Source organism: Mauremys mutica, chromosome 1 (assembly GCF_020497125.1).
Source record: "Mauremys mutica isolate MM-2020 ecotype Southern chromosome 1, ASM2049712v1, whole genome shotgun sequence".
NCBI lineage: Eukaryota > Metazoa > Chordata > Testudines > Geoemydidae > Mauremys > Mauremys mutica.
In genome coordinates this window covers 248,442,321-248,461,456 of record NC_059072.1, presented here as the reverse complement: position 1 = coordinate 248,461,456, position 19,136 = coordinate 248,442,321, and the positions used below count along the sequence as shown (strand labels likewise).

General features: G+C 40.4%; 1 protein-coding gene across 1 annotated transcript in view; it reads right to left on the bottom strand.

Moving 5' to 3' along the window:
• Window positions 1–8,351, bottom strand: part of TMEM182 (transmembrane protein 182) — a 36,539-nt gene extending 28,188 nt beyond the window's left edge. The window contains exons 1-3 of the mRNA XM_045000765.1: window positions 8,211–8,351; window positions 7,706–7,805; window positions 7,112–7,210 (exon numbers count right to left, since the gene is read on the bottom strand). Coding sequence (XP_044856700.1) covers window positions 7,112–7,210; window positions 7,706–7,805; window positions 8,211–8,351 — 340 coding nt within the window. The remainder of the gene's footprint in view (window positions 1–7,111; window positions 7,211–7,705; window positions 7,806–8,210) is intronic.
• Between the last annotated feature and the right edge of the window lie 10,785 nt (window positions 8,352–19,136).

The following is a 19,136-nucleotide window of genomic DNA, read 5'->3' as shown; positions in this document are numbered from 1 at the left end:
TAACAGTAAAACAAACACAATTTTCATGTTGCTGATACATTTCTCTGTTAAATATTTCTCCCTGGAAATGTATAGCTGGAAGGTTTCCTTTATTAATGTACTACACTGCAAGCTATTGGGCTCAAATATGTGCCTGTATTATCAATTCTTGCTCTGGAGATAGAAACCCTAGAGGTAACATATGAAATTATTATTTTCAAATGCCAAGCTAATATTTCACAGACTAACCGACTAGAAATGTATGCTAGCTCTATTAGGTTGGTCTCAAAACAGCAACACACCTGCCAAAAATATGATTCAGTCATTAAAACATAATAGTTGAAAAAACTGAAATTCTCCTCATCTCTACGGACATTCTGCATCCATATAATTATGTATTATATGTTAAGTGTTGACAGTGCGTGCTCAGTACTGTACAAAACACAAAATATAAATGGTCAGATGGGATCAGGAAAAAAACTACTAAGGGCTACAGGTCAGATTATTCAGATGGTATAAATCAGTGTAAATTCATGAAATTCAGTGGCTTTCTGAGCTGGCTTCAAAGGAGCTATGCCGATTTACAACAGTTGAGGAATGGCTCTTTATTTGCAAATCAATTTGAAAACATCAATTTTAAAATCAAATTAATGTCTTGACTAGGGACCAAATCTTGCAACCCTCATTCTTGGAAATAGTCCCAAAGAGGCCAATGGGATTACATGTGCAAATCAGGACTATTTGCATTGCAAGACCTGCACAATCAGTTCCAGATTTGAAAGAATAATAATAATATTTCTTTAATTCAAAAAAACACATTGTAGCAAAAGTTTTTCAACAACATAGTAGATACTACTTGAACATTGGTGTTAAATGATCTGGTATAAGTAATGAGATACAATACATTAATAATGACATCAATACATTACTATTTTAATACCATATCCCTACTTTTTCAAAGTAGTGTACAGTGTTATCTGTGCAGTTCCCACTAATATCATGAGAATTATGTGGCTACAAATGAGTGTGCATGTTTCTGATTAATGTATTTTCATGATTTATTCATTTATTTATGCACAGAATAATTTTGGTTTTCTTTCATTGTTCGTTTGTAACTTTTATTATTTTATGAAATTCAGTGCAAGTGGAGCCAATGGCAGCACAGCTAGAGTCTGTAGGTGTTTGCCTATTATCTGCACGCTGTCATTGTAAACTGTCATTCTATCACCAAGAGACATATGGTGTTTACAAAAGTGAACGTGTAAAGTAGCACAAAATAATGGTGACTGTATAAAGTGTAACAAGTTACAGTTTTGAAGCTGTGACTCTAACTGTTAAAAGCTGATCATGTGTGGGGGGGCAACAATGCAAGAAAACCAGGAACACTACAAAGTATATTTAATTCTCCGAAAAAGCCAGGATTCTGGGTGGCTTGTGTCACCACCTCTCTACCGGAGTTGCCCACTGAGGGCATTACTGCCTGAGTTTAAGCAGCAGAATGAATTGGGCTCTGTGTCTGGTGTTTTGTAAACTTGTATTTTAAATGTATCTAGCAGTGTTTAAAGACAGCCACAAACTCTAAGGCCTCCATCTGCATGTGCAATTTTGGTCACTGTCACCTGAGCATACAAGCATTGCAGCTTGAAAACTGAGCATGCAAAGGAATAAGCAAAAAAATGGAAGGTGGATTGAGGCCCCTTTGAACTGTTGCCCCTCAATGCTTTGGGCCAAATTTTCATTGATGTTATCAGAGTTATCCCAGCAGGGAATTTGGCCTCGTGTGTGCTACTTAAATCTAGGGTTTAGAAACTCCTTGGCCTTGGGAGACTGTTTTCTTTCCTCTGCCTGAGCAGCTTTAGCTGGGCAAACTGGAAATGATTTTCACAAATAACTGATCTCAGTGTGGGACCAGAAAAGCATGAATATTAGTGTTTCTGCTACAGCCTGCAGCTAGCGCCAAATTGTTCTGATATGATGCAAAGCCCATTAAAGTCAAATAGCACATACAGGGCCAAATACTTTGCCTTTACTTGGTTTGAAAAATAAATAGTTTAGAGAAAAACTTAGGCACCTTTGAAAATTGCATACATATTATATTTTTTCACACGTTTTAGCTTTAAAACTTCAGTTGTTGTTTTTACTCAGATTCATAGATTTTAAGGCCAGAAGGGACCACTGAAATAATCTGTTCTGACCTCCTGCATAACACAGGCCATAGAACTTCATCCAGTAATTCCTGCATCAATCCCATAACTTTTGTTTGAGCTTAGAACATCTCTTTTGCAATACGCATGTTACAAAAAGGGTGGCTACCATTTTTTTCAGAAGGAAAAGTGGTTCTTTTTTTTTACCCCTCACAGTTTCACAGTTAAAATATGGCTTGCAGGATTCACTAAAAAAAATAGTTCACCTTCAGGAAGAGACAAACTGTGGAAGATTTTACCTCCAAGGGTGAACGTTTGAGAAAGTTATAAGCATGTGAAAATGGGGGTTATAATAGAATTTGTTTTGCAACATTGAGGTTGAGGTTATAGTAAGCTGGGACCATCAACAAACAGTAGAAGAACAGATAAAGAGAAGCAGTAATATCAATATTTTAATAGTTTCCTTTTATTGTATGGTTAGTTGAGATACAATATTGGACACTGCCAAATGGATACAAAAAGTAATAGGTGAAATCCTGGATTGACTGAAATCAACAGGAGTTTTGCTATTCACTTCATCAGAGCTAAGATTTCACCCAGAGTATGTTAAGAATAAAAGGATACACTTCTAGTATTTCTTAATTTAACAAATGCTGATCTTGCAAGTTGTCAAAAGCTTGTTCTACTAAAATACTGTGGACAGGAGAGTGCTAGACTAAGGATGAGTAAATTTCTGTACTAGCAAAAATGATGATAATGTAAAAAGGCATTAAATAGCAAAGGGAGTTATTATGATCATGATAAAATATTCTTGACTGTAAATATCTGCTCTAATAAAAAATTAGACTCAGATGCTGAAAATGAACTTGTGTGGCATGAACTGGATGCAGAAACAATCTCTTTCTTACCAGAATTTTAATGAGCTCCAAAGCAATCCAACTGTTTCTATTTGTATAGTAGGGATGGCTCTGAATATAGAGTTTCTGGGACATCACCTGTAGTACAATTTTCTCTGTTTTTAATCTCCTAATATGAAATATTGCTAGGTAAATTATATTTGAGCAATGGATCTATTGGCAAATATTAACTAAAATTAATAAGAAATGTTGATGATGTTCCTTTCTCCCATTCTTATTCTTTGTTTGTCCACTTCTGTGTAATCATATAATGTAATTTGGGGATTCCTTATGAATTTATGAATGACTGGATGAATGCAAACTCCTCCTAGATTATTAGGAGAGGAAGGTTCCACAATATGTCATTGGAAAGACAAATTTCTCTGGTGTGCTGCAAAGTCATGGATTTGACCTATGACATTGATTGGCTCTACATTTGACCTCCTCCTGGACTACTAGTTAATATTTTTAAAAGGTCAACAGAACTGTTGACAGTACAAGTTATTTTCTTATGTAAGCAGTATATGCAACAAGAATCAAATCCTGAAAACACTTGCTAATAGGGATAGAGCAGGTTCAAGGACATCCAGCACTCATGTATCTATACATTATGAGACTGAAAGACATCCAGCATATATCATTTGAAAAATAATTTCCCCTAGATTCCATAAAATCCTTGATTTGACCTTTGACATCAACGTCACAACAATTGGCCCAATTTGTTTTAAATGGCACTTGTACAAACTCAGTTTTCCAATCACAGTGCAGAAAATAATGTCCTTACTACAGTATGTTAGAGTTACTCTAGTAGAATATCCCGATGTTATTATTTCATATATCTCACTTTAGGAGAGTATATGTTTTGAAATCTTACACTGTATACATGACAAACATATCAGTAAGACTCTGATGGGGTGTCCATTTCACACAAGGCCTGAGCACGTTAAAAAGGGCCTAACCTGGTAGGCTGCATCTGGAGGAGAGCCAAGGACTGATAAAGTCTAACTGAAGATGAAGTCCATCTGGGCAGGAGCAGGCTGGGGGTAGTATAAAGCTAGGAAGTGGCGAGCAGGAGGAAGCTACAGGGAGGGGCTCTGCAGTCGCTCCCTAGACAGAAAGGAAGTTGGCTAGGGAGGAGTTCTAGAGGGGAGTAAGCACTGGGATCCTGCACTGAACTAGAGTCTGGCAAGAAGCCGAGAGAAGTGGCTACTGGGATCAGAGAAAGCTCAGGCTGGCAACTCCTGAGGGGACCAGGAGATAGAGAAGTGAGGTGGGAAGGCACACAGGGAAACAACAACAGGGTCTGAGATTGAGCAGACCATGGTTGCTAGGCATAGTGTCCCTGGGCTGGAACCTGAAGACAGAGGGCGGACCCAGGTTCCCCTAGCAGTCACTGGGAAAGTGGCACTGGACCTGGACTTGGACCGGAAGACTGTCTGACACTCCAGAAGGGGAGGACTAAATAGTGACTGGCCAGAGAGTGGAGGCACAAAGAGGAACACCCAAAGTCCCAGAGATAGAGAGAGGGACCATGGTGTGAGGAACCAAAGGAAGGGGTTGCCAGACCAGGCAAGAGCCAGGCCCCAGATCCAGCCATGAGGAGATGCTCCCAGGGGTGAATTGTACCCTGTTACAAATCTGGTGAAACATATGGGCATGGCAGTCACCCCCAATACAAGGGGAGGGTGAGACGCCATACTAGAAAGAGACACTCTAGTGGCAGTGTGCAGAGGCCTTTTTTGCAGAAGGCAGATACACTCTCCCAAGTTGGACCCTTGAGTTTCTGCTTCTGGTTAAGCGAGACAAAAAAACAACCAAAGGGGATCCAGGTACTACTTACACAGGTCCTGGAGAACCAACAGAGTCAGTGGGAAGCACAGTTATACCCGCAGAGCTATTTGGCAATGCTAGCAGAACAGCAGCGATATTTATTTAAGATCCTGCAAGAAGAAATTTTCAGAGGCTGCAGAAGGGAACAGAAAAGAGATCTCAGGGCCAGGAGGCCAGAGGCCTGGCAAAAGAGTGTTATGCCTGTGGGCGGGGGAGGGGAAGGGGACACTTAAAAAATGGAATCCCCCCACCTAGTTCATGACAAGAGGGCTTGTCTTGAAGGGAGGAACGCAGGACAGACTAAGAGTCCCACCTGTTGCGAGAGCAGGAAGCGGAGGTGTCCATTTTTTCCTGTGGGGAATTGGGACATGTGAGGAGGCATAATCCTCACAAGAAGGTAAAACGTAGCCAGGAAAAGGGCAAGGTTTCAAGAAAGGAAGAGCCAGTTGCCCTCAATAGGGGCGTAGTAGTAGTAGCAGTAGTAGAGAAAGCCAACAGGTCTGTAATGACGAAAAGTGGGAAGGAACTGGAAGGAAGAAATGGTCCCATGAAGATAAATGGGACTGAATGATAGTGGGACAAATACAGAGACTAACCAATATACAGTGGGGAACTCAGACCCTGAAGGAAAGGGTGCTGAGAGAGAGCAGACCAAGAGCAGGAGAAGTTGATAGCTGTAGAGCAAGCCACGGAAGTGGCTTCACAAACCTCAGGGTGTTAGCAGAAGTACCAGAACACCACAGAAGAGAAGAGTAAACTGCTTCTCATGGTGGGTGACCCAGAGATGGAGCAAGATGACTTGCAGGCCCAACTTCAGGAACTCCAGGATAGAAGGTACCCATACGCTCCCCCACAAGTTGGTATATGTCCACCACCCCACACACGGCATGAGCCGGTTAAATACGACCAATTGACCTTATAGGCTGCACCTGGAGGAGAACCAGGGACAAAGTTTAATTGAAGATGAAGCCCAGCTGGACAGGAGCAGGCTGGGGCTTATATAAAGCCAGGAAATTGAGAGCAGGAGGGAGCTATAGGGAGGAGCCCTACAGTCACTCCAGAGGGAGAAAGGGAATTGGCGAGAAAGAAGGGGATCTATGGGGAGAGTAAACCCTGGACTATAGAGTGGCAAGAAACCGAGAGGGGTGGGGTAGCCACGGCAAATAGAAGAAGCTCGCATTGGTAAATCCTGAGTAGGGCAGAAGACAAAGAAGTGAGGTAGGAAGGTGCCCAGGGAAATAGCAACAGGGTCTGAAATTGAGCAAATGGTGGTTGCTAGGCATTGGGTCCCTGGAATGGAATCTGGAGATGGTGGGGAGCCAGGGTTCCCCTACCAGCCAATGTACTTGGACCAGAAGACTGTCTGACATGGTATATGGACAGCTTGTCCAGTGGGACGCTGACACCCTGGAAGTGGAGGACTAAATAGTGATCTGGCTGGAAGGTCGAATCACAGAGAGGGAGGATCCCAAATCCCAGAGGTGTGGGGGACACAGTACAGGAACAATGGAAGGGAGTGCCAGACCAAGCAAGAGCTGATTTCTAGACCTAGCCACAAGGAGGCATCCCAGCAGTGATCGAACCCCATTACAAAGCCCAACGCAATGACACAGGAACAAAAAACATTGTTCTGGAGGGAACCACTAACTCAACCAATCAGAGAAAAGCACAAATAAATGCAGTAGGATAATTCATCACATGGACAACCTAATTCTATGAGACTGACTCTTAATTTAGCGGAGTTTAAGATAAATCTGCTCTTTGAAGACACTAAATGGTTCTTTTATATTCTTATACTATATTCAATTTTAAGATTTTTGGGGGGAAGATATTTTGTTTATTGGGAAAACAGAAAAAAACACACTTAAAAAGGAAATTTTACATTTGCAAACTATGCCCCCTATCCAGCAAAGGCCTTAAGCCCATGCTTAGCTTTAAGGTTGTGAGTAGTCCCATTGACTTCTATAGGACTATTCACATGGTTAATGTTAAGCATGTGCTTAAGCCTTTGCTGAATAGTAACCTAAATATTATGGCTTCCAGAAATGAGCAGTCCAGTCCTGGTGAAATGAAATGATAGAATTTTTACTTATATTTTTAATTCCAAACACAGTTTAAAATCATATGGACTATGGAATTCCAAAGCTCCATTAATTAAACTGCATGAAATGATAAAGCTACTTCATAATGAAGTATCCAAATTGTTCTCCTGAAACTATAGGCACTGTATACATTTGAAGCCAAGAAAGTACCGGTACTTACTGATTGCAGAGTCATAGGCGGTTGAGTTGTGTTCACCTCGGATAAAAGGAAATGGAGAAAGATAGGCATGTGTGCAATTCTTAGACGGCGATTGGTTGGCTGGGGGAAAAAAAAACCCTAAACATTAATGTCTAGTATTTATATGATCATGAGTTGTATTTGTGCTGAGTAGAACACTTTTAAACACATTCTCTAAAGTGGCAGACTGAATTCTATGGGTCCAGCCTCCAAGTTCATATTCAGGCAAAAGCTCCATTAACCTCAGTGAGGGTTTTGCCTGAGTAAGGGATACCAGCACTGTCAGCTACATGCCATCTGGGGATTCCTCAACCTAGGGAGAATGCCCAATTAGGGAAGCTGTAAGAGTGATTTGCACTGCCAGAGCAGTAAAAGCAATCATTTTGGGGGCCAGAATCGCGTGTGTGTGTGAGAGAGAGAGAGAGAAAGAGAGAGAGAGTGAGAGAGAGAGAGACTCCTTATTTATGAGATAATAGCATATATATAGATAGATATTGCACCAGATGACCAACAAAAAGAATTTCAGCCTTTGCATCAACATGATAAAGGTAATGTAAAAATATAAACTACACTTACTGTACCAATATTTCCAAATATTGTTAGTGTCCTCTTCTACATCTCCAACAAACCAGCACCTCCAGAAGAAACCTTCATGGTGGAAAGTGACCTTCTCCTCCTGCACAAAACAAACACAATCTTTGTAGCTGGCATGCATGAGCAGAGTCAAGGCATTTTTCAGGTAGCTAACAGAATCAAATCCCATCAAATATAGGTTTTTAGTTGAAAATAATAAGAAAACGCATCTTACTTGAATGCAGATTATTTAAAGAAAACCTGTACCATGATACCTCCTTTGTCAAAAGCTCAGATCGCATCTCGTGGTTCTGAGCACAATGGGTTGATCAAAGCCAAATTGAGTCAATAAAAATCCACTAACTGCAATAGGCTTTGGATCAGGCCCATAAACACCAGAGTCAGACTTAGTGTCCATACAGTATGTTCTTTCTACGTGAAGAAGAAATTAACACATCTGTGAAACTAATGCCAGCTATTATTCTGAAGAAAAAATATACATACTAACCGTGATATTGTTTGGACCTTCTGAACATCTTCCAACTTCTGTAGCAAGAAGCCAGTAATCTGTCCCAAAGGCCACCAAAAAGAGCAAAACTCCCAGTGCCCCGAAGAAGCCTCCAAAAAATATCCCCACGCTCAATTTCATCGTTGATTTGTTTCCAAATGAATCTGAATTTTTTTTATTATTATTTTAAAAATCAACCCTCTCAAAGTAAAAAATTAGGCAAGTGGACAATAGGTGCTGGTTGCAGAATGCAGCCTGTGTTTGAAGAAATTTCTCTTTCTTTGCCTTTCTGTTTTTCCCTGTGCCTGGTGGGTTGATTTTGTGTTCCCTGACTTGTGTTCCACAAGGCTGACTTCAGCCTGACAGATGGAAAAGCCCTTCTATTTTAGGACATTGATGGAAGAGCTTTACTCTGTTTCTCTATCAGGGCGTGGCCAGTCAAAAATAGCTGACCTTCCCCTAACTATCCAGAGAGACAGGGAGTGACTTGAAATTTTATTGCAGTTGGTGCATCAACAACAGTGGAAAGGAGATGAAGTTGCAGCGCCCTCATCATTCCACCTGGACTGGATTACAGCACATAGTTACAAGCACTTCCAACGTGCTTGTTCACTCTGGCAGTGAACATTTCTCCAGCCATTAGCAGGAAAGAGAACACACACAAAATCCCAACTTGAATGAAAACTTTTGTTGTAAATTCAGTTTGCTTTAAAAGGGAATATTTTATGATTAGCTTCAGTTAATTATGCTGGATTAAGTCTTCAATTGCTTTACTTATTTATTCAGATTTATATACAATATTTAATAGCACCTATCCAAGGCATTCAGCTCCCTATACATATTAAACTGCAACACTGTATAAAGAAAGTGGTCTCCAAAATCAGAAAGAGAATCAAATCCCTGCAGCCACAGGTCCCAGTCCCTGCTGCCTAAATGTTAGCCCTTCTAAAAAGAAGGAGTTTTGCCACACGCCCTGAAGCCAATTGAATATGACAAGGGAATGAATCCCTAAATTCCAAGTTCCTCACACAGAAAGCCTACCAGCACCCTTCTTTTTTGATGCCAAGTGAGCATTCCCAAGAATATATGGCACAACATGAGTACATGGAACATTCCCAAGAACAGGTGCTGATATGGCACAATACACCAAATCCTCCAATCCTTACTCAGGCAAAACTCCATTGATTTCCCATCCTGGGAAGCAGTGAAGCCAAGGGAGCTATGACAATTTATCCCAGCAGAGGATCAGCCCCAGAGAACCCTCTTATTTTGGATAAGCTAGCTACCCCACCACAGGATCACTGCTGTCAGCAATCTTTCTGGATCTTACACAGGCATGTTTGGAGAAAGAAAGTGAAAGAGGCTCCCAGTGCCAATGAACATCAAACCCATAGCAGAAAAACCCACACCTGAGTGGTAAATGTTTTTTCAGTGTCTGGATAAGATTTTACACAATTAGCATATCTAACCAATGCCACATCTGCAGGTTGTTAGAAGACATATTTACTGCAAACCTGATATATATTTATAAAGTTAGAATAGTGCAAAATGTAAGTGTGATATTCTTTTACGGCAATGGCCCTTTTACACTGGACAACTTAGACACATGAAAGTAAATGCATTTTTCAATCAAACAGATTCTATGTCAGTATTTCCTTTTCTTTAGAGTCACTGAAACTATTTACTTTGTCGCACTACAAAGAGGCACGTGCAGTGAATATGGTTCAATTATAAAAGAAAGTAAAGCAACTTTTATTAAGGGATTAGTGCTGGATTACAATGGTGTGTTCTACTGACAGAACCATGGAAAGTGTCATGAAACAGTTATTTGAAGTCAAAGTTATTCTATTACCTTGGGAACTATTAACTTACAAATCATTGATGCCCAAAGCTCAACAAATCTTAATCTTGCTACCACTGAAGTCAATGGGGGCAGGGGTGTTGCCATTGACTACGGTGGATCTAAAGTCATGCAAGTTCTACTATAAGTAAATCTTTCCAACACTGTCTTACACATATTCTATTATTTGTATTATTTTTTCAGAATGATGAAATGTGTTGTAATACAACCTATTATGATGTAAAGCTTTATTTAATAACTGGACACAAAAAGTCAAAGTGAGCTGATGTGGAATTCATTTTGATTTGCTGTACATCATAGATTTCCTTAAAGAATATTATTTCCCAATTTTATGAACTATAAATGTATTTCCAATTTTATTAATTTATCCTATCAAACATCAGTTGGACAACACTGGTGCCTGTATTGAGAAGTATCAGAGGGGTAGCCGTGTTAGTCTGGATCTGTAAAAAGCGACAAAGAGTCCTGTGGCACCTTATAGACTAACAGACGTATTGGAGCGTAAGCTTTTGTGGGTGAATACCCACTTCGTCAGACACAAGTGGGTATTCACCCACAAAAGCTCATGCTCCAATACGTCTGTTAGTCTATAAGGTGCCACAGGACTCTTTGTCACGTGTATTGAGAAGGTGAACAAGCCTGAGTTTGGTCTTCTTTACGATATTACTCTAAGTGAAAATAATAATATTAATACTTACAGGGGGTCTCTGGTATACTTCAGGGTTGCGTTCTTGAAAAGAATGATGGATATCGAAATGACAGATACTAGGGAATTTTTCCCATAAGAAATAAAGCCTCATCCTGCCTCTTTCCACCCACTCGTCTCCACCCTCACCCCACCTCTTCCCACCCAGTTCCACCCTCTCCTCCAAGTGCGCCCCATCCCTGCTCCTTCCCCTCCCTCTCAGTGCCTCCTGCACACGGGAGAACAGCTGTTTCGCAGCTTGCAGGAGGCACTGGGAGGGAGGTGGAGTTGCAGGGCCGCTGGCAGACAGGAGACTCTGGGGGGCGCTGGCTGCCGGTGGGTGCTAAACACCCACAGAAAAACCACGCAAAAGGTGAAGCGACGGATATGCGGATCGGGACCAAAGTTAATCAGAACACATTCCTCTATTGATGAGCAATGGATATGTGAAATGATGGATAAGGGGGAGACATATACAGGGACCCCCGGTATATCATTGATTTCTTCCATACATCTCAAATCATTTTATGAAGATGGATAAGCGTAATTATTCCTATTTTTACAACTGAGGAAAGTGCAATTGCTTATCCAAAGTTACAGAATGAGTTAATACCAGAGCAAGGAATAGAATTTAGGTCTCCTGACCCAAAGTTTTGTAGCATAACCACAGGATTACAGATTGTGAAAGTAATAACATGCTTAGTTTAATTCTTGTTATATAAGCCTGTGCAAGAGACACGGGCTAGGAGCATCTTGAGTGCCTTCCCTACCCCTCCATTTGTTAATTTTTTAATACCTTATTTTTATTGCATTTGTAGCCCATGTCATGACATTGATGCACAATTTGCATACATGTTTTATCCCTGTCATATAAGAAGATAAATTTGCATGCTAGGATCTGTAAATCTGTATTTATTCATGCCATATATACACAAATAAAAAAATGTGTTTCCTCTAAGCTTACAGAAACTTTTTTTAATTTTAAGAATAACTAAACTATTCTAACATCAAGAAATTTAACTGTGCACCAACATTGGGTGGACCAGTATTTAATAATGTTACAGTAGGTGACAGTCTTGGAATTGTTGTGTGCAGAGCAATACCCGCTTCCCCGCATCGATGACCTCTTCGCAGGCCTGGCTGGGGGACAAAAGTTCAGTAAGATTGATCTGAGTCAAGCATATTTACAGATGCACGTCAATGAAAAGTCCCAAGAGCTGTTGACTATTGTGACTCATAAGGGGCTTTATCGATACTGTCGCCTACCCTTCGGAATCACATCGGCTCCCGCCCTGTTCCAGAGGGCTATGGACCAGATCTTGTGTGGCTTGTCAGGAGTTCAGTGCTATCTGGATGATATCCTGGTCACTGGAAGAAATGAAGAGGATCACTTAAAGAATTTAGAGGCTACCCTACAAAGACTGGAAGAGTATGGCCTACGAGTTCGCAAAGACAAGTGTGAATTCTTCAAGCCCTCTCTTGAATATTTGGGACACATCATCGATTCTACAGGTCTTCATAAGGCCCCTGCAAAAGTTAAAGCTATTGTGGAGGCTCCCCCACCTCGAAATGTAAGCCAGCTACGCTCATTTCTAGGACTACTGAACTATTATGGAAAGTTCATCTCACAGTTAGCCACACTGCTAAAACCACTTCATGAGCTCCTTGGGCAGAACAAGGCCTGGAAGTGGACTGAAGCCTGTGATGTTGCATTTAACAAAGCTAAGGATGCATTGTTAAATTCTGAAGTTCTAACGCACTTTGATCCATCCTTACCCCTGCAATTGGCCTGCGATGCTTCCCCTTATGGAGTGGGAGCGGTCGTGTCACACATTATGCCTTCGGGAGAAGAAAGACCTATTGCTTTTGCTTCACGCACTCTAAGCAAAGCAGAAACTAACTACGCCCAAATCGAACGTGAGGCATTAGGAATTGTTTTTGGAATTAGGAAGTTTCATCAGTACCTGTTTGGGCGAAAGTTTACTCTTCTTACAGACCATCGACCTCTGACATCAATTTTTGGACCCTACACAGGCATTCCCCCATTAGCTGCTAGTCGTATGCAACGTTGGGCATTGATACTTTCTGCACACACATATGAAATCAAATATCGGAAATCCACTCTGCACGGCAATGCAGATGGCCTCTCAAGGTTGCCTTTACCGGTCAAACATCAAGATAGTGCCCAAAAGGAAATCTTCTACTTTGAACAGGTAGAGAATACACCCATCACTGCTACTCAGATAAAGAAGGCAACCCGCATTGACCCAGTATTATCCCAAGTTATGGACCTGGTGATGCATGGAAAATCTCGACAAACCTCTCCGGTCTCACCCGACCTTGTTCCCTACATGTCCAGGCGGACGGAGTTATCGGTCCAATCTGGTTGTTTGTTGTGGGGGAGGCGTGTCATTATTCCACCACCCCTGAGATCACAGATATTAGAACAGCTACATTCCGGTCACTGTGGAATAGTGCGCATGAAGGAAATTGCACGAAGCTATTTTTGGTGGCCTAGATTGGACAGTGCTATTGAAGAGAAGGCAAAAGCTTGTATGTCATGTCAGAGTGTAAGAAATGCACCCCAGTGGGCACCCCTACACCCATGGGACTGGCCTGAAAACCCGTGGCAACGTATTCACGTTGACTTTGCTGGACCCCTTGAAGGAAGCATGTTCTTGGTGGCAGTAGATGCCCATTCTAAATGGCCAGAAGTCTCTATAATGCAGTCCACTACTGCAGAGAGTACTATCCAAAAACTACGAGGACTCTTTAGTCGTTTTGGTCTGCCAGAACAACTTGTGAGCGACAACGGACCGCAGTTCGTCTCTCAGGAGTTTCAAAAATTTATGAAGGCAAATGGGATACACCACATCATGTCAGCACTGTAGTAAGTGCAGGCCCTAATAAAGGCCCAGTATGAGGCCTGAGGCCTGAACTAAAGTAATGGTCAAGACTTTGCTAACATAAAGCAAAGTTAAGCTGTGAGTCAGAGGTAGGCCCTGCTCACAGGGCGTATTGAGTCCAGTAAGATGCAAAGCCACATCGGGCTAGGTTTATTGCGACCTCGGACACAATTGCAGTTCCCTGTAGGTTTCTTAGCCTAATTCAGGGCATACTACGAGAAAGTGCCTCTTGGCAAGGACCCGGCTTAGTGGCGGGACTTTCCACTCCCCCTACGGCCGGACAAAGGCACCTCCCCAGGGATGCATTCTTATACACAGATACAAACAAGTTACACATCACACCTGACGTATTGAGGTGCAACCTCTCTACGTAGCAAGTTACAACCCCTCTACGTATTAAGGTACCGCCTTCTACCTTGTACATGTTGGTTCGATCAAAACAACTCTATCCATCATTTTACCCTTTTGCCCCTGTCATTGGGATGGGTCGGCCTGTCCTCCTGTTATCTATGGAATGTTTCAGTATAGTGTGTTCTAGTGCTGTGTTTATGCTAGGTGAATATATGTTTATGCAGCATCAGCCCTTTTCGTGCCAGCTTCTGTGAGCAGGGCCTACCTCTGACTCACAGCTTAACTTTGCTTTATGTTAGCAAAGTCTTGACCATTACTTTAGTTCAGGCCTCAGGCCTCATACTGGGCCTTTATTAGGGCCTGCACTTACTACATTCCCCCGCTTTTTGTCTTTTTATGGGGAGGATGTTTACCCATCGTCCCGGAAAAGCATAATGTATGGACTAAAGATAACCCAGTGGGCTAAACACTGTTATGTGGTTACCTTATTTTACCATCCATACACTCATGCCCCATCTGTCTTTTTAGTCTGCACATTCCCTCGTACGACTATTAGACAGACTTTATTATCCAATTATTTTTTGTCCCTTATGGTGGGCCTGGGAATGTTAGGCCCGGGACCATGACTGAGGAATGTAATATTATGATTGAGCCTTAGAGGCACTGCCAAATAATTAATATATATGAATTATATGGATATGGCATATATATTTGTAGTGTGTATGGGCATATATGTATAGTATGTATGTGTACATATGACACCACCTTATATCCAAGCATAACCATGTTTTTCCAATTTGCTAGTGTACTTTGGCCCTTTTACTTTTGTGACACAGATAGAAACACACTCTTATTAGGGCAATTTTAGTGACTATTTCTTTCATTATTAGTAGTAGGCTGAGTGTTTTAAAATACTGGGATAGGGATTGTGATAGTGTGTCCCACACCGCTATGTATATAAGAAATAAAACAGAAATTTGGAGTAGTGACACTACCACTGAGGCCTTTATATATAAATATATTGTAATTAGTTACTACACAGTACTGTCCATTCATGTTATAGGTTATCCTTAAAGCTGGTTGTCACCCTCTGGTCAGCTTTACTGGGCAGGAAACAGAAGTGGGTAGCTTCTCTGTTCCATTGGTTGATGTAGATCCAGTTGTTTCTTATGGATGCTGTCTTCCAGATAACCTACTGAATGGACAGTAACCAATTTATCAAATATTGCTGTGTCAGGATTTCATATTGGTACCCAGACACTGAACAAGATTGTTTTGAATAACATGTGCCTCAGTTAGGATGCAGTGTTACTGATCCAAATTATGACTGGTACTAACAGGCAATTTGTTTACCCAATTTGTAGTTACTATGTAACTTAGTTTTTTTACCAATTTGTTTTTTCCTTGTCTTCATGTTGTTTGCTGCCATTCGTTTGTTGATTTGTACCTGTGTGTTGGTTAAACAGTTTAGCAAGGTTATACACATTGTACATGTACAGCAATCATACAATACAGCAGTACAATAATAGTACAGTAGTACAGCAATAATATAGCAGTACAATGATAATACAGTAGTACAGCAATCATACAGTTGTTTTTACACAATAACCAAGTTGAAATTAAATGACAGTTTTTCTGGTCCAGCTAGTGTTTTTTAGCTGATTGTTAAATTAATTGTCCATATATTGTAGATAGAGGTGTAATGGACCAGTCTCTTATTTATAAAGCACTTCATTTTTCTTTTCTTGATGCTTGGGGGTTTCTTCACTGTATACAGATATGAACTGGTGTCTTCAGGGTATGATATTTTCTGGCATCTTTAGTCTGTGGGATGCAACTTAAACAACTTTTGTTAGTTAACATAGTAAAGTTTTTTTTTTTGTTTGCTTTTCAGTAACCCAAACTTAATACACAGTTTTAACTTAGTTTCTTTACAATGTAATAAGAACAATGTAATAGGGACCGAGTCTTTTATAACACAAGCTATACTTTTGCAATTGTTGTATAGACATTCATTTTCATTTGGGGTGCATTACTAATATTTCATACTAAATGTAATGATTAACAGCTAAAATAAATGCTCACAATCTTCCATAAGAAGGTATATTGCTTTCCGTTGCTGAACACTTTGTTACAGCAAAAGAGTTAGTAACATAATTTTAACTAGCTTTCTAAAATTAATTTGCTTGTGATACCAACTTCACTCTTGTTAACTGTTTAGAAGCACAAACCTTAACAACCATTGCTTCCCATTAACATAACATAACAAAAGAAACGCATATAAAATTAAACCAAATAAATTTTAAATACAGATACATGCAAATACTTTGAGGGTATTTGAGGGTATACTTTTATGATGCTTTGTTATGTTTGGGAGCCAAAGGTGGAAACCTGTTGAAAATGTTAAAACAAGTTAAAATTGTTTGGTTAGCTTTATGCATAAATTGTTATTTTAAAACATCTTGGTTATGACATTCTTATAACTATATTTAAAAGTGCAAACAATTTTATAAAAAGCCCAAACAAGAAATTGACATTTTGTTAATATTATCTTTACCTTAATGTTGAGGTTTTCCCTTACATTTTTTCTTTGAATAACAATTAAAAAACAAAAAAAAAACTTAAAAAACAAAACTGTGATTGATAAAAGAGAATTCTTTTTGTTTCCAATTGCATTATTTGTTGAGGCAGAAATATATGTACATATATTTGTAACTGAAACCTTTTTGAACTTTGCACAAAAATTGGTGCTAATAATACTATGATTACACCCCAACCATGATTTTAAAATAGTGTGGTACCACGTCTCATATATATTTTTAAGGGTATAAAATTGACTTTTGTTGCAACAAAATAAAAATAATTTAAAAAAAAAAAAAAAATAGTCACGTGACACACACAACATAAACACAAGACACACACATGACATACAGGACAAACTTACAATTTAAAAACAAATGGCGCCAAAATTCTATTCATAACTATACAAAATAATACAACCAAAAATAAAAAGTAAAAAGGGTTAAACATTTGAATAAACAAGTTATTACCTTATTTAAAACTTGTAGCATAAATTTGATAAAAAATATATTAATATTTGCCAAATGTATTGTATTGTATTTGGTAACAAGGAATTTTACATTACTTTATGTTTAACATTTTAAAACTCTGCTATATGGAAATAAAAAAAAAAAAAGCCCATATTTCAAATATTAGTTAGTGGTTTGTAGTTAGCAGAGAATGCATTTCTGTTGCTTGGCAACCATATTTTCAAGAAAGTTAGGAATAATTCCAGCTGTTGCATTCCTGAAGGGTTAAAATAATTAATTTACTGGATTTAAAGTTTTTACCTTGTTTTCTTTTTGTTTTTGTTTTGTTCTGTTTTCAATTGCTTTATTTTTTGGAGGTTTCTGTAAAAACTATAACTTAACTTTTAAAACAAAAAGAGAGCCGAAGTGAGGGTGGGAGGGGGGAAGGGGGGGAAGGAGGGGGGTGAAGAGCAACCTAGCTCTTCCTAGGAAGGTAGCAAGACCTGAGCCAAGAGAGATTAACTGTATTAAGGTATTTGAAAGTACAAGCAGCAGCAGCAAGTTTAGCAAACTGAGACAAATTTAGCAAACTGTCCTAACATATAAAGGACAAAACTTAATTGGTATGTACAAATATTTAAGAAACAAGGTTATATTTTTAGATATGAGCGCGAGTGTGGTTCCATGGGTCAAAGCAATTGGAAACCTGCACAGTTGGGAATTGCGCCCCTGGTTTTTATCCTGGCTCTGAGAGGAGATTGGGGGTAGTTACCTGCTCTTGTAAAACGTGAATTTGTTCCCCCAGTGTCTGTTGCTTTTGTGTGCATGCCAAATGGACAGTGGGAGTGCCCTTTTTTGCTGCAGTTAACTGTTTTTGGGCAGCTCCATGTGTTAATGCATCAATTCTAGATGTTAACCCGCTTACTTTCAGTTTTTTACTTTGAAATTCTTTTTTATTCACTCCCCTGCGATCGAGTCGCAGCTCCTGTCTCCTAATGTGCTCTGGGAACTGTTCCATTTTTTCCTTCATTTGATTTACCAATTCAGTGAGAGTATTGTTTGCTACTCTTTCCTTCTGTGCACTTACTTGTCCCGTTCTGACAGGCACCAGTCTAGGTTCCGGTTTAAGTTTAACTGGAACCTGGCTTTTATCATAAGGTGATGGTTGCAATGCAGTGGACCCTGTTTTATGTTTTAATTTTACTAGGGCCACCTTTTTCCATTTCTGTCCCCATTCTTCAGGCACAGGGTAGCTACCTGAAGCCTGCTGTTTACCACCAATATTTATAACAGGGGACGGCACATGTATTTTTTGTAAGTTCCTTACAGCTGTTTCCAGTGTTTCATTCTGTTCCTGTACTGGTTGTCTCTGGGCTGCTTGCCACCCTGCAAGGGGCGTGGGAGCATTCCAGGGCTGTGTAGCTTCTTTTGATTCTTTTAACTCTTTCTTTGTTACTGTTACTTGTTTGGCCAGCATGCCAGCATGCTGTTTAAGCCATTTCACTGCTTTTTTACTTTTATTACTATTTCTCAGAGCCTCGGTCTGTACCGTCGCTCTACATATGCCAGTCCATGTTTCCCCACTCTCTTTTTTAAATTCATAAGGACCCCCTTTACTGGCAATCCAGCGGGTCCAGGAGTTATCAAACTCCGTGGGGATTAAAAGGGAGGGGATAAGGGGGTTCCCTAGCTCGAGGTTTACTGCCATGTTGGATTGCGATTCTCACCACGGCAGGCTCGCTTACTCACCAGATCAGCGGTCGGGGTCACCAGTGTTGTCAGAGCGGTACCGGTGTGGTGCTCTGCTGTCTCCTTGTTGATATCACTCGGCTGCGTGTGTGAGTCCCTCTGTGTGCTGCCCCAGCTCTGCAGAAGCTGACACAGCAGACCCGACGAGAATCCCCAATGACCACAGAGTCCAGTAAGATGCAAAGCCACATCGGGCTAGGTTTATTGCGACCTCGGACACAATTGCAGTTCCCTGTAGGTTTCTTAGCCTAATTCAGGGCATACTACGAGAAAGTGCCTCTTGGCAAGGACCCGGCTTAGTGGCGGGACTTTCCACTCCCCCTACGGCCGGACAAAGGCACCTCC